This window comes from Sarcophilus harrisii, chromosome X (assembly GCF_902635505.1).
Source record: "Sarcophilus harrisii chromosome X, mSarHar1.11, whole genome shotgun sequence".
Classification (NCBI taxonomy): domain Eukaryota; kingdom Metazoa; phylum Chordata; class Mammalia; order Dasyuromorphia; family Dasyuridae; genus Sarcophilus; species Sarcophilus harrisii.
In genome coordinates, this window is record NC_045432.1 from 7579674 (window position 1) to 7593038 (window position 13365).

General features: G+C 42.0%; 1 protein-coding gene across 5 annotated transcripts in view; it reads right to left on the bottom strand.

Annotated features, from left to right (window-relative positions):
- Positions 1–564: 564 nt before the first annotated feature.
- VAMP7 (vesicle associated membrane protein 7) overlaps positions 565–13365 on the bottom strand; it is a 46175-nt gene continuing 33374 nt past the window's right edge. For 2 of the 5 annotated variants that reach the window (XM_031944974.1, XM_031944970.1), the window contains exons 7-8: positions 10803–10895; positions 7234–9497 (exon numbers count right to left, since the gene is read on the bottom strand). In XM_031944974.1, coding sequence (XP_031800834.1) covers positions 9402–9497; positions 10803–10895 — 189 coding nt within the window. In that variant the 3' untranslated portion in view covers positions 7234–9401. Of the gene's footprint in view, positions 2648–7233; positions 9498–10802; positions 10896–13365 lie in introns of those variants that run through there. The other 3 variants (XM_031944972.1, XM_031944973.1, XM_031944971.1) reach the window with 2 other exon arrangements.

Below are 13365 nucleotides of genomic sequence, written 5' to 3' on the forward strand. Positions count from 1 at the left end.
AATAATGGGCTGGGCTGTTATTGCATCAAGAATGATTTAGGTTTGACGTAAGAAAAACTTACCAATTGAGTGCAGTCCCATGGGATGGACAGGCACGGAAAGGCTGTGATTCACAGAGCTGGAGCAAACAGTGAGATCAAGGAGATCCCAGATCCACCTTCATCCCTGACCCCAAAGTCCCCAAATGCTGCTGCATCTCTGCAGGGAAAGGCACCATCCAGCAGAGACTGGATGGCCACTTGTGGGGCATGGCATAGAAGGGAGGGACTCGGGTCCTGTGAAATTCAACCTGGTAATCCATTACCTTTATGTTTAGGTGGTACCTAAGCCAGGCAATTCAATCTCATTTTCCTTTCTCTACGCACTCGTCCTGTAGATTCCCATAAGATCTTCAGTAACTGGAGAAACAAATCATCTTAAAACTCTTCAAGATGTCACTGTCACCAGTGGCTCAGATGCTTTTGATTCCTCACTCTGCAAACACTGCCCCACTCTGGCAGAGGCAACAACCTCCCAGCTGCCAAAATGAAGTCATTGCAGCAAATGTTTTAAAAACAAAGGCCACTCACATTTCTGTGCTGTTTTATTTCAAGAGGTGAAGCTTTTCAATTACGCCGTCAATGAATGCATTCTTTAAGACAAGAGCATCTTTGTTAAAAGTGGTTTTATACAGAAACAGAATCAAGAGCAAAGTCAATTCCTTGAAACATGCACAGTTTGGTGCACTGGTAACTTGGTGCAGGTGTGGACACAAAAGGGAATTGGAATTCTGAGTAAAGCTATTTTGGTGCTTGTAACCCAAGGACACAATTCTGTTCTGGACCAAGTGGGCTAAAGTAATGTTTAAAAAAAAAAAAAAAAGATCTGAAAAAGCTACTGTGATGAACTTGACCAATGGGGTCCTGACAACATGGGGGGGGGCAAGAGAGGAGATAGTAATGCTTTTGATGTATATTTCAGGTTAAGGGGAGGGAAATGTGGGTGTGAAGGAACAGGTAGCAATAAAACAGTGTGAATTACGGAACACAGTTACAAGGGTAGGCACTCTGAGCCACACGATGTGATGCATATATAGTCAAGGCACATAGTTAGTTAGGATCATTCCAGAGGAGCTGCAATCGGAGAGAACGGAGTAGACATTAATTCTTCAGGTAACAAAGGAGTCAGAGCTTCAAATATAATCTCATAGAAGGGCACTTATTGAGAAATCGATAGACGGATCTCTGGCTCCCTTTGAGATGTACACGTACCAATTTCCTAGCTGGCAGGTGTGACCTCTAAACTACATGATCCCTAGCTAGCTTCCAGATCCGGATTATTACACTGCTTTTGGCTCCTTTTATGCACCATTCTATTTGCTCTCTTTCCATCTCCACTCTAGGCAAGTGATTTTTGAAATCTCTGAAAACGTTAAGGGCTCCTAACCCCCTAATGAAGGCTCTTTAGTCAGCAAAATGTGCTTTGCTCGGTGACCTGAATTAATTGTGGCCAAGTATTTGCTAAATCTCTGTTTGGCCATTGACAGACACATGCGCAGGCCCGGCCTTGAAGGATGTGCAGCCTGTAGCTCAGCAGCAACCAAACCCAATACAGGGGATGGGAAGAGAGAGGTACTCTCAGCTACCACACCAGCTCCATTGCTGACTTGGTATTGAGTTTATTCATTCAAGGCAACACAACTGTTAAGCCCCCATAAGAAAAATATTTCCCATGTCCTACTTAAACAACTTCCAAGCTAATCCCAGCTGTTAAGAGTCTCTTTTCCTGTATCGAGCTTGGTCAAAGCAGTTCTACCGCTCTGGGAACAAGAGGGTGATCTGAAGAGCCCCTCCCCCCAAGAGGACAAAAATACTTAAACAGACAAATAGGGAAAGTAGCTACATTGTTCCAACTTTGGACATGAGTAAAACCATCACTTTTTCAACTCAACTGCAAGAGAAAAGCAGAGGAACAGTTTGGTCCATTTTTCTGAACAGGACGCCTCCTGGTTTAAGAACCATATGGGATGAATGGGCTTGAGAAATCCCATCGGGTCCTTTCTGTTAATCATTGAGCCGATCCCTACCTGGTTCGCAACGAGAAGTCTTTAGTGGGATCTACATGAATGGATGGATGGCACCAATCCCGGAACTTCAACCCCCCAAAGGAGCAAAGGCGTGGCCCTAATACTGATTCTCTACTGGGAATGGTGTCTGTCCATACGGATCATGGGGGATGTGGCTGAGATGCATTATTTCAATTCCATTAAAGTGCAAATGCTTCGGTGTATAATGGTCACACCAAAATGTCTGCCCTCTTTATTCCCAAGCAGCAACTGGAGAAGTGAGGTGGCTCCATCTGGGTGACAGCAAAGAGTTCAAAATTACAAGTCCCTTTCCAACAAAGGTGGCAGTGGTGCAGAAGCAGTGACTTGATGGCTCCATTTGGGGGGCACTGGGATATACAAAGAAAAAACCGCAGTCTGGGAACAATGGAAGAAAAGTGGAAGGAAGGGACAGACAGCAATCAGGAGGAAGTTACTTGGGTTGCTTCTTAAATCCTCGTTCCCTCATATTCTCGGTTTAAGATTGTTCTGGATTTATTTCGCCACACATCTTGGCCAGGTAAGCCCACCACAGGCAAGCGAGACGATGACGTAGATGAAAATCTGTGGAGAAATGACATTTCTGTTCATGAGCAACGTAGCAAGTACACGGAGGCTTTTCCATCCAAGGTACATTCATCAGGAATCACCTCACTATACTCCACCATACCCCCTCCGATTCCACCATTCTGAAAGTCAATAACAAGTTGAACAAGTACTTTAAGGTTTGCGAACCCTGGTGAGGCAGCTCGAGCACATTACGAAGCAGTAATCTAAGCTCAAGGACCACTGGCTGGTGGCCTAGTACTAAGACTAGAACCTAACTACTAGACCTTGAACCTTGAACTGCTGATTCCAAGATCAGTTCTTTCTATCTTTCTATGCTGCTTCGCAAGCTGCATTTCCTTCCTATACAAATTGATGGGCTAACTAGGTCTCATTGATCAAACTGGTCAATTCAGAATTTATTTAATTTTTTCAAGTTGGGCACCGATTCCTTTGACAGAACTGGAATTTACGGCATTTCAGGTGCAAACGTTAATGGTAGTCGGGGCCAGCTTCTGGCAAAGGGTACCATACCCCAGTTCACTAAGGCTTATCTTAATCATGTAGGAGGAGGACAGGTCTGACAAATTAAGGGAAACTGAGGATGTCTAGAGAAACAGAAGAGATTTTGTTACACAGACTATATATTTTGTTATATACAGATTACCCAGAAAGAAAGAAACAAAAGATGAGGAATTTGGAATTCCTCCGGCAGAGATGAAATACTTCTTGACTTATTAATAATAATTTTATCCTCCAAAAGGTATTTGGGGGAAATTCTATTCTGGATCTGACTTCCACTACTATAGAGGAACCAGCTGCTAGGACAGAAATGCGGGGAATACTGAGGGTGGATGACCACCACCGAAGAGAGGAAATCTGGGCATCCTCTGACATGACCCTAGACACTTCAAAGGCAAGGATAGGAATGATCTTATGGACTAATATGCTTAAGGAGCAGTCAGCCCAAAGAAAGGGAACAATTCCAATGAGGAAAAATAGGATTTGAGTATATATGTATGCACAGGGAATCTACCAACTGACTTAAAAGATTTTAAAAATGCAATATATACAACATGGCAATAAGGTCAGGGAAGAGGAGGATGGATGAGTGAGGCACTTGTTGTAGATGGACCCTCTGCCACCTCCTGGAGAGACCTAATGACCTCCAAGCAGGAACAGCATGAAGCTGGGTGACACATGGATGCCAGAGTCTGGATCCAAATGGATCTTAAAAGATGAGAACATTGGGGTGAATCTTATGAGATGAAATTTAACAGAGTTTAATATAAAGTCTTGTATTTGGGTAGAAAAAACTTGGTAGCTTCACCAGCATAAAATGAGGAAATTTGGTAGACAGCAGTTTGTTTGAAAAAGATCTAAGGGGTCTTAATGGACTGCAAGTTTAGTGAGTTAACAGTGTGATGTGACAGCTGAAAAAGCTAACACAACCTTAAAAGAATAAGGAGGTGACAATCCTTTTAGACTACAGTTCTAAATAACCAGAATGGTGGCTGGCCTTCTATCATGTCATAGGAACAGGATATATGTAGCCTTGCGAAGAGATGACTCATAGGGAACAAGATAGTTAGATTCAAGGGTTTGAAGAGCTGATATGTGAAAGAAAGATTAGACGAGTTTTGGATTGGCCCCAGTTGCCAGCAAGAAATGGGTAGAGGTTGTAAATTTGGGTTTGATGTCAGGGGGGAAAAAAACAAACTCCCAAACAATGAGAGCAATCCCCAAAGGGAATGGGCTGCCTCCAGAAGTGCTGAGATTCCCCTACTTGGAAGGCTACAAACCAAAGCTGAATAACTGCTTGCATGTATAATATAATGATGATTCCTTCTCAGCATGCTGCTAAAGTCCCTTCAAATCAAATTCTGGGATTCTCATGATACAATATTTTTTTGGGAAGCTTTTGATTTTCAAAACATATGCAAGGATAATTTTTTTTCAACATTGACCCTTGCAAAATCTTGTGTTCCAATCCCCACCCCCACTTCCCTAGATGGCAAGTAACCCAATATATATTAAACATGGTAAAAATATATGCAAAGACAATATATGCATACATAGTTATACAATTATCTTGCTGCACAAGAAAAATCCAATCAAAAAGGAAAAAAAAACTGAGAAAGAAAAAATGCAAGCCAACAACAAAAAGAGTGAAAATACTATGTATGTTGTGCTCCACACTTAGTCCCCACAGCCCTCTCTCTGGGTGCAGATGGCTCTCTTCATCCCAAGACCACTGGAACTGGCCTGAATCATCTCATTGTTGAAGAGAACCACATCCATTAGAATTGATCATCATATAATCTTGTTGCCGTGTACAATGATCTCCTGGTTCTGTTCATTTCATTTAGCATCAGTTCACGTCCATCTCTCCAGACCTCTCTGAAATCATCCTGTTGGTCATTTCTTACAGAACAATAATATTCCATAACATTCATATACCATAACTTACTCAGCCATTCTCCAATTGATGAGCATCCACTCAGTTCCCAGTTTCTAGCCACTACAAAAGGGCTGCCACAAACATTTTGGCATGTGTGGGTCCCTGTCCCTCCTTCAGGATCTCTCTGGGATACAAGCCCAGTAGTAACACTGCTGGATCAAAGGGTATGCACAGTTTCATAGCCCTTTGGGTATAGTTCCAAACTACTCTCTAGAATGGTTGGATGATGCAATATTTTTTAAAATGTCCTCAAAATCTTTATGATTTTATTTTGCTTTACTTTCATTTTCAAGTATTTTTCCTTTCTCTCTATCCTTGGAACAAAGAATGAAAAAAGGAGGAAAAACCCATTTGATAAAACCAACTAATACATCAATCAAATCACAGATACTTGTTACCTCCTCATCTCCCATCTAAAAAGAAGAGATCTTAACCATTTATCATCTAATTCAACCCTTCACTGGAGTGAACTCTACTTGACAGTATCTTTACTATTGCATTCATCCTTCCCTATCTAGCATGGCAGCTGTTCCTTTCCTAGACAGTTCTGGCCGTCGTATTTCTAAAGTAACATGGTACAGCATTATTTTGCTTGTCTGACTAGCACATGACACTGATGGCCCCCTTTGAAGCTCCCATAGTCCTCCACACTGTCTTCTCCTTACAACCATTACCAGTGCAGCCGACAATTTTGTATCCTGAGCCATTTTCATTTATCTTTGCTAATTGAGAAGTAACATTTCAACACTGTTCAGCCTTAGTTCTAGATCCTGACCACCAACCTTCTACTTTTATGATATTGGCACACCATCTCCACCATTATGCAAGTCATTAAGCAAACCTTTCGAGTTTGACATCACAGATGCCTAAACACGCTCTGAGTGACGATGACTGACAGTAGAGCAGTAAGAAAATGGGGCAAGTCCAGCTAAGGAGAGTGGATGGTTTGGAAGAACTGAGGTTCTGAGGGGCCTACCACCTTTCCAGTCAGCCAGTCAGTCGGCAGGTCTTGTGGATCCTTCCTTACCAATATCATTAGTTTGTATCTACACTTCCATGGCCACCACTCTGGGAAAAGCTGTCATTGATAGTCACATGGCAAGTCCCCCTTCTCTAATCCACACTCTACAATTTCTCATTGCATAGGCCTGACCACATCACTTCTTTGCTAATAATGTTCAGGAACTCTCCTTGATTGCCCCAAGGCAACTTTAAAATTTCACAATTTCAACAAGTCTTCAGCTTGGAACTTGAAGTCCTTCACAATATGGCTCCAACCTACCTCTCCAGGCACAGCAGTTCCCTTTGCAGACATGATGTTTCAGTCAAATTGGCTTGTTTACTCTATCTCCTCCCTTAGAGGCAGAGGTTGTCCGCCATGGCTGGAAGGCCCCTGTCAGCCTTCAAGACTTAGTTTAGGTGCCATTTTCTTTCTTTCTTTTTTTTTTTGGCTGAGGTAATTGGGGTTAAGTGACTTGCCCAGGATCACACAGCCAGGAAGTGTTAAGTGTCTGAGACCAGATTTGAACTCAGGTCCTCCTGATTTCAGGGCTGGTGCTCTATCTACTGTGCCACCATGCTGCCCCTCAGGTGTTCAGATAGAAATATCTACAATATGTATCGGTTTATGTGTTGTATCCTCACCCCTGGGAGAATTTGAGCTCCTTGAGAGCAGGGATGGCACCCCTGGCCCATAACTGCCACCCAAGAAATGATTTTTGGATTAAAATGAAGAAAGAAGCATCATGTCAATCAGCAGGCAAGGAATCGGGGAAAATATAGTGAAGATGAAGGCAAGACAAGGCCCAAGACAAAAGCCTAGTGAATAGGCAAGGAAATGGGCCCAAGGTAGCAGCAGCAAGAACTTGAAATCTTCATCAGTTGGTCTCGTACACTTTCTGCCAGCCAGTAAACATTTATTAAGTGCCCCAAATGTGCCAAGCATTGTGCTGGATACTAGAGATACAAAGAAAGGCAAAAGTCAGCCCCTGTCCTCAAGGAGCTCAGAGTCTAATGAGGAAAACACCAAGCAAAGAAATACATACCAACAAGATACAAGGAAAATAATGAACTGAGAGAAGGCACTAGAATTATGAGGGGTTGGGGAAGGCTTCCTGCGAATGCTAGGATTTTTGTTGGGACTTAAAGGAAGCCAGAGAGGTCAGAACCTGAGAAAGAAAGGAGAACATTTTAGGCACGGGAAACAGCCGGAAAGAATGCTCAGATCCAAGAGATGGAGTGTTTTGTTCATGGAACAGCCAGGAGGAGTGTCACTGGGTAGAAGAGTACATGGCAGAAAGTAATGTGTAAAAAGATTGGGCAGGGGTTGGGGATGGTTTGTTATAAAGTTTTGCTTGCGAGGATTCTGTATTTGATTCTAGAGATGAGAGGGAGCCACTAGAATTTATTCAGGAGAGTGAAATGATCACACCTTCGAGTTAGAAAAATCCCTTTGGTGACTGAAAGGAGGATGGACTCAAGCGGGAAAGAGACTTGAGGTAGGCCAACTCACCAGCACTTATTGCAATAATCCAGGCATGAGGGTGGAGACAGTGTCAAAGGAGCAAAGGGAGAACCTCTGAGAGAAGCTGCAGAGGTGAAGTCAACGGGCTTGGGCAATAAGGATATAACTTGGTCTGGGAGGTGAGTGTGAAGAATCCAGAATGACTTCTGGGTTATGAGCCTGGGAGCTTGTGAGGAAGGTGATACCTTCAACATTAAAAGGGAAAGTGGGAGAGGGGAGGGTTTAAAAGGAAAAACAATTAATCTCTGGGTCATACTGAGTCCTAAGATGTCTAAAGGACATCTAGTTTGAGATGTCTCATAGACAGCTGACATGAGCCTATGCCAGCTAAGAGGTCAGATGCATAGAGATGATAATTCAGTCCATGGGAATTGATGAAATTATCAAGTGAAGCAGGACAGAGGGAAGAGACCACCCAGGCAAGTCTGAGAGAAACCCTCTGAGAGTACAAACTGGATGCAGGTCCAACAGAGGACTCTGAGATAGAGTAGTCAGACAGGCAGGAAGAGAACCAGTAGAGTTGTGTCCACAAAACTGAGAGAGAACAGAGTATCACGGATATGGATAGATGAATCAAATGAGTTTTTTGCAGATGGGTTTGACATGGACATGTTTATAGGCAGTAAGAAAGCAAGAGACTGAAAAGGGAGAGGGAAGATAATGGGAGAGGGAAGGAGGACGATGCAATCTGGCGGAGAAGGTGGGGATTACTTGTGCACGTAGAGGAGTCATTGTTCATCCTTTGTCTTCAAAGGGGAACAATGACATTGCAGGTGATGTCACTTTCACATGAATTGGATTTAAGTGAGACAGAGTGTCAGCCTCATTTTCTCTTCCAGATTCATAAAAGTCCAGTGCGAGAACAGCCACCTCATCCTGTGGGTAGGGGTGAAGGAGATAGTGACAGAAAGTACCCGAATAATGTGAGATAAGGATGAGAGAAGAAAGGGTCTTGGTGAATGTTCTGTTTTTTTTTTCTTCAGTAAAATAAAAGGCAAGTTTCTCATCTGATAAAATAAGAGAAGGGGAAGTCATGGAAGGTTTGAAAAGGGTATGAAAGGTTTGCAAGACTCTCTGTAGAAAGTGGGAGAGTGAACTAAGGAGGTAAGGCAAAAAGACTGCCTAGATTCAATGAGGGTCTGATTGAGATCATGGAACATATATTTGTAGTGGGCCCAGTCACTTTCCCCTGACTGGAACAGTTTTTTTTTTTTTTAACCTTCTTTACCTTTGTTTCTCTTTAAAAAAGAAAAAAAGTAACGTTTCCCCCGTCACTGTCAATAACTTGTTGCCCCTTGCTACCCCATAGAACTCTCTTTTGTGGCAGAGAAGTACAGCTGAGCCAAACAAAGTGGCACACGTCCTGTATCTACAGTTTCTGACCTGCTGCTACCTGTCAAGAGAAGGGACTCGGCTAACTTTTGTAGACTTCACATCACTCCCTGTCACACATCCTAGTTGCAGGCAAACAAGCCATTTCCCACCTCTACAAGGGCTGGTTCCCACACCTGAGATGGGCTCCTCTTGGCCCTCCCCTCTAGCCGCCACTTTCTTACAAAGCCTTTCTTCATGGCTTCATTAATGCTCTCTTCTATCCTTGAATGGTATTTACCAGAAGAAGCTTCTCAAATGGAGGCATCTGACACATGTGATTAATAAAAGCTTGTCACAATGGACTGAATCTTGCATGCTATAGTCCAAGCTCTCCTAGTGGTAGCAATTCTGGCCTGTGATGGACCTTCCAGAATGGGGTTTGGAGGGGGAGGGAAGCACCTAAGAATGCAGCTTTACCTGTTTCTTCTTCTCCTTTCCCTCTGTTGCCAGTTGTCCCTATGGAGATGACAAAGAGAGAGGAGGAGGAAAGACAGAGCCAGTGGTGGATTCTGTAGCAGTGAGGGGAAAGAAAGGAAGAAACGATGGGCAGAAGGAAAATTTCTTGCACCTGACACATGAGTTAAGTATCTGGTTGTCCAATTGCTTGTATGAAATACCACTTGGGAGTGTGCAGCGAGTATTCATGGCCTCTTCTCAATCCTCATTCTCCTTGACCCCTTTGCAACATTTCTCCTTGGAACCTGCCCACATTGGTGCAGGTCACATCACCTCACACCTGGACTGCAACAGGAGCTGCTGATGGCTCTGCCTGCCTCAAGTCTCTCCCGTTCTGAACCATCCTCTGTGTGGCCACTGACATGATTTTCCTAATACACAAGACTGACTACTTCTCCCCCTACTCAATAAACTCCAGTGGCTCCCCATGATCTCTAGGTTCAAATGCAAACTTCTTTGGCATTCAAAGCCCTTCATGACATGGTCCTCCTATCTTTTTAGTGTCCTTATAGCTTACTTCTTGGCATGTGCCCTTTTAGTCAGGGACAGTTCTCAGATCCTGAAATCTTCTCTGTCACCCATACCCGGAACACCCTCCTTCCTCAACTTGTCTACTGATTTATTTGGTTTCCTTTAAGTCCCAACTCAATTCCCATCTTTTTCAAGAAGCATCTTTCAACTGCTCTTGAACCTAGTGCCTTTCTTTGTTCATTATTTCCTATTTATTCTTTATATTGCTTGCATTTAAATTTTTTTGCATGCTGTCTCTTTTGCATGTTTTGATTGTAATCTCCTTGATTGTCTTTTGCCTTTCTTGATATTCCCAATGCCTCCAAGATTGTCTGGCACATAGAAGATGCTTAATAAATGCTTTTTGACTGACCTAACTGATTCGTGCCCAGTCACATGCTTTGAAGAGATAGCCAGGGCTCCTCCTTAAATGGTTTTCCCCTGAAACTGAAAATTTAGCTTTCTGACATCACAGTAGAACTTGGGTTTTAATCATGGCAATGCTATTTGTAACTCAGATTTGGAGGACCAACAAGGAACAGCTAAATTAGACTTCACAGATTTCTCAAAACTGTGAGATTCTTAGCACCCTCCACATTTATAACTGGAAAAGAAGGGGAACTGGTCATGTGGTAAGAGCAAGGGATATTCAAACGCATGAGATCAGAGAGGATATTGAAGTATTTTCATATGTCCATATTTTCATTATCTTGTCAACCTTTTAGAATCACTTAGAGCAGAACGTTCCATTTCTTGCTTAGTGACCATGAAGCAGTTTCTTAGCAGTTCATCTTCTTTAAGGACAATGTTAGCTACTCACGCTCACAGGAGGGGTTCATCAAACTTACCATTGCTGCGATGATGATGATGACGGTGAGCTTTAGGTTCTTCATACACATGGCTCTGGCAAGGTTCCTGCTAGTAGTTTTGAAGGTGACTGACTAGAAGAAAATGAGTGAACAGTTTGATCTGTAATATTCAATATTTGATTATCTCAGTATCACCTGAAATATATCTTGCTTCTTCCAGAAAGCTGTTAAGCATACATGTAAAACTAGACGAACATTTTCTTTGAACTGTTTAAAACATCTGATTTCTTAGAGAAAGCTGAGCAACAAAAACAAAGGGTAACAAAAATAGTATCTACTCTAAACAAAGCTAATAGTAAGCATCTGTTTTAAAAAAAAATGACAAAAACAAAACTCAACGTGGATTCCAAACTTCAGCTCCCAACTGATAATGTCCCTTCCTTCCTTACTACTGTATCACTGCCCCATTGCATTTTGGTCACTTATTAAAGGGCCTGCAGTTGCATGGGAGAACACAGATCATATTGCTTCTGAGTGACACTGTACACTGAAGAAGAACGAGAGGTGGGGGAAGGGGACTAAACAAACTTTAGTAGTCAAATGGAGATTGTTTATTCTTATGAGCTTTGGTTAAGGGTTTGTACAATACGGCAAATCTTCTGGCTTCCCATTTATGCAGCTATGAAAAATGTCAGCACTTGGTACTCTTTAACAAAAGCTGACATTTAAGTTTCGATGTTATTTCTGCAACTAAGCTGCTCATGCTGCAATGGTTGAAAGAAAAATAAAACTTGAATTGGAGCTCATGAATCACTTCTTGCTAAGGGCAGAGAGGCTCATTACCAAGAGGCTGCCCATTGTGGACAACTTCATGGGGACCCATGAAATAAACTCAAAGTAGCCCTTAGATCTGGGCAGCCTCTGCAGTGACAGTAGCCAAGTGGTGGCAGAGCTTTGACAAAGGGGCTAAGAATTCCTATTTTTCACCTTTAACTTGGTTACTGGTACTCTTAATATGAGATCCCTGTATCAAGATCAAGAAGTAGACAGACTATTTGAAGCCTAGGAGTCTACCAGTCTTGATGTTCTGGCTATAAATAAAGCCACTAAATGGAAAAGATGGTGAGAAGCACTCCTTGGAGAGGCAAAGGAGCTGGTGAAGTTGCCCAAAGGCCTATTCCACAACTTTTTAGCTCACATTGCAATGCTCCTAAGTATCTGCAGAAAAGACTACCAAAGAGTCACTGCAGCTTATGTACCAGGAGTTATTGCAAAGGAGGAAAAGGGAGAGACGTTCTACACAAAGAACTCCAACAGACCTTCCCGATTTGGTCAACAGAGGCTTTGGTAGTGGGATCCTTCAGGGAAAAAGTGGAACTAGCAAGGACGGTGAGGAATACATTGGAAAGCACATTTGGGAATAAGGACTGAAAAATTCTTGTAAAACTGTACACAGAAATGTCATGTCTCTATATCATGAACCTTTGAGAACTAGAGTATCACTAGATGCTAGACATAATGAGCGCTAGGTAACACCTTATATTTAAGGGAAGTGGATTTGTATTTTGACAGGAAATGATTTGTTACTGATGTGGTAATCACCGTTACTCCTGAATTAAGCTCATCTTAGTAGGTGAGTTGTAGGGGAGAACTTTATAGGCAATGTGGTGTAGTGGAAAGACCACAGAACTTAAAAGAGTTCCAGGACCTGAGTTCAAATTCCAGCCCTAATACTTATTACCCATGGCACTTAACTTCCGAATCTCAGTTTCCTTATCTGTCAAATGAAGGAATTGGATTAGATAACCTCTAAGGCCCCTTCCAGCTCTAGATCAAGGATCCAGTGAGCCTAAAGGGAAGGTCTTCTCCTGTGATGTGCTATAGCAGATCACATCTTTACTAACATGCAATTGACTAAGAGATACTGAGAATACAATGAAAAAAAATGTGATTTGATAAAGTACCACCTCTTCCAACAAGGTATATCCTCTCTATGTATCAAAATTGGTCAAGATTTTTAAAAAAAGACAAAACAACAGTGATAATAGCAGATAGGACTTACAACAGAGAGGAGTATGACTATACAAAGTATTGACCACTATGATGGAGAAGCAGAGCCTCCTGGAAGAAATTTGCAATAATGAAGAGGAGTCAGAAGTAACAATCCACATAGGAAAAACCAAGTGGATGAAGAATGTCTATTACTTGTATATCGCATACAGCTGAAAACATATCTATCAGTACAGATACCTGGAATACACTATGCAAATGGACATTTAGTTGAGCTCAGAATTAAAGAGAAAGAAGACAGAGAATGCTAGATTACCTTTAGGAATCTGCAAAGCTTTCTTAATAATCCCAAATTTCTCCCAGAAACAAAAGTCTATTTTTTTAATACCAATATTCTATTTATATTATATAGTGTAAGACATAGAACGTGATTGTCTCTAAGGAATCAAAAATAAATATTATGTTAAGGTCAAGGAAAAACTCATGGTGGATATGAAAACAAGCTATAGCATAAAATAAATAGGGAACTTTGCAAAACAGGAGTTTTTACAGGAGTAAAAACAGGATATTATTAGGGAAATGTATGACTGAA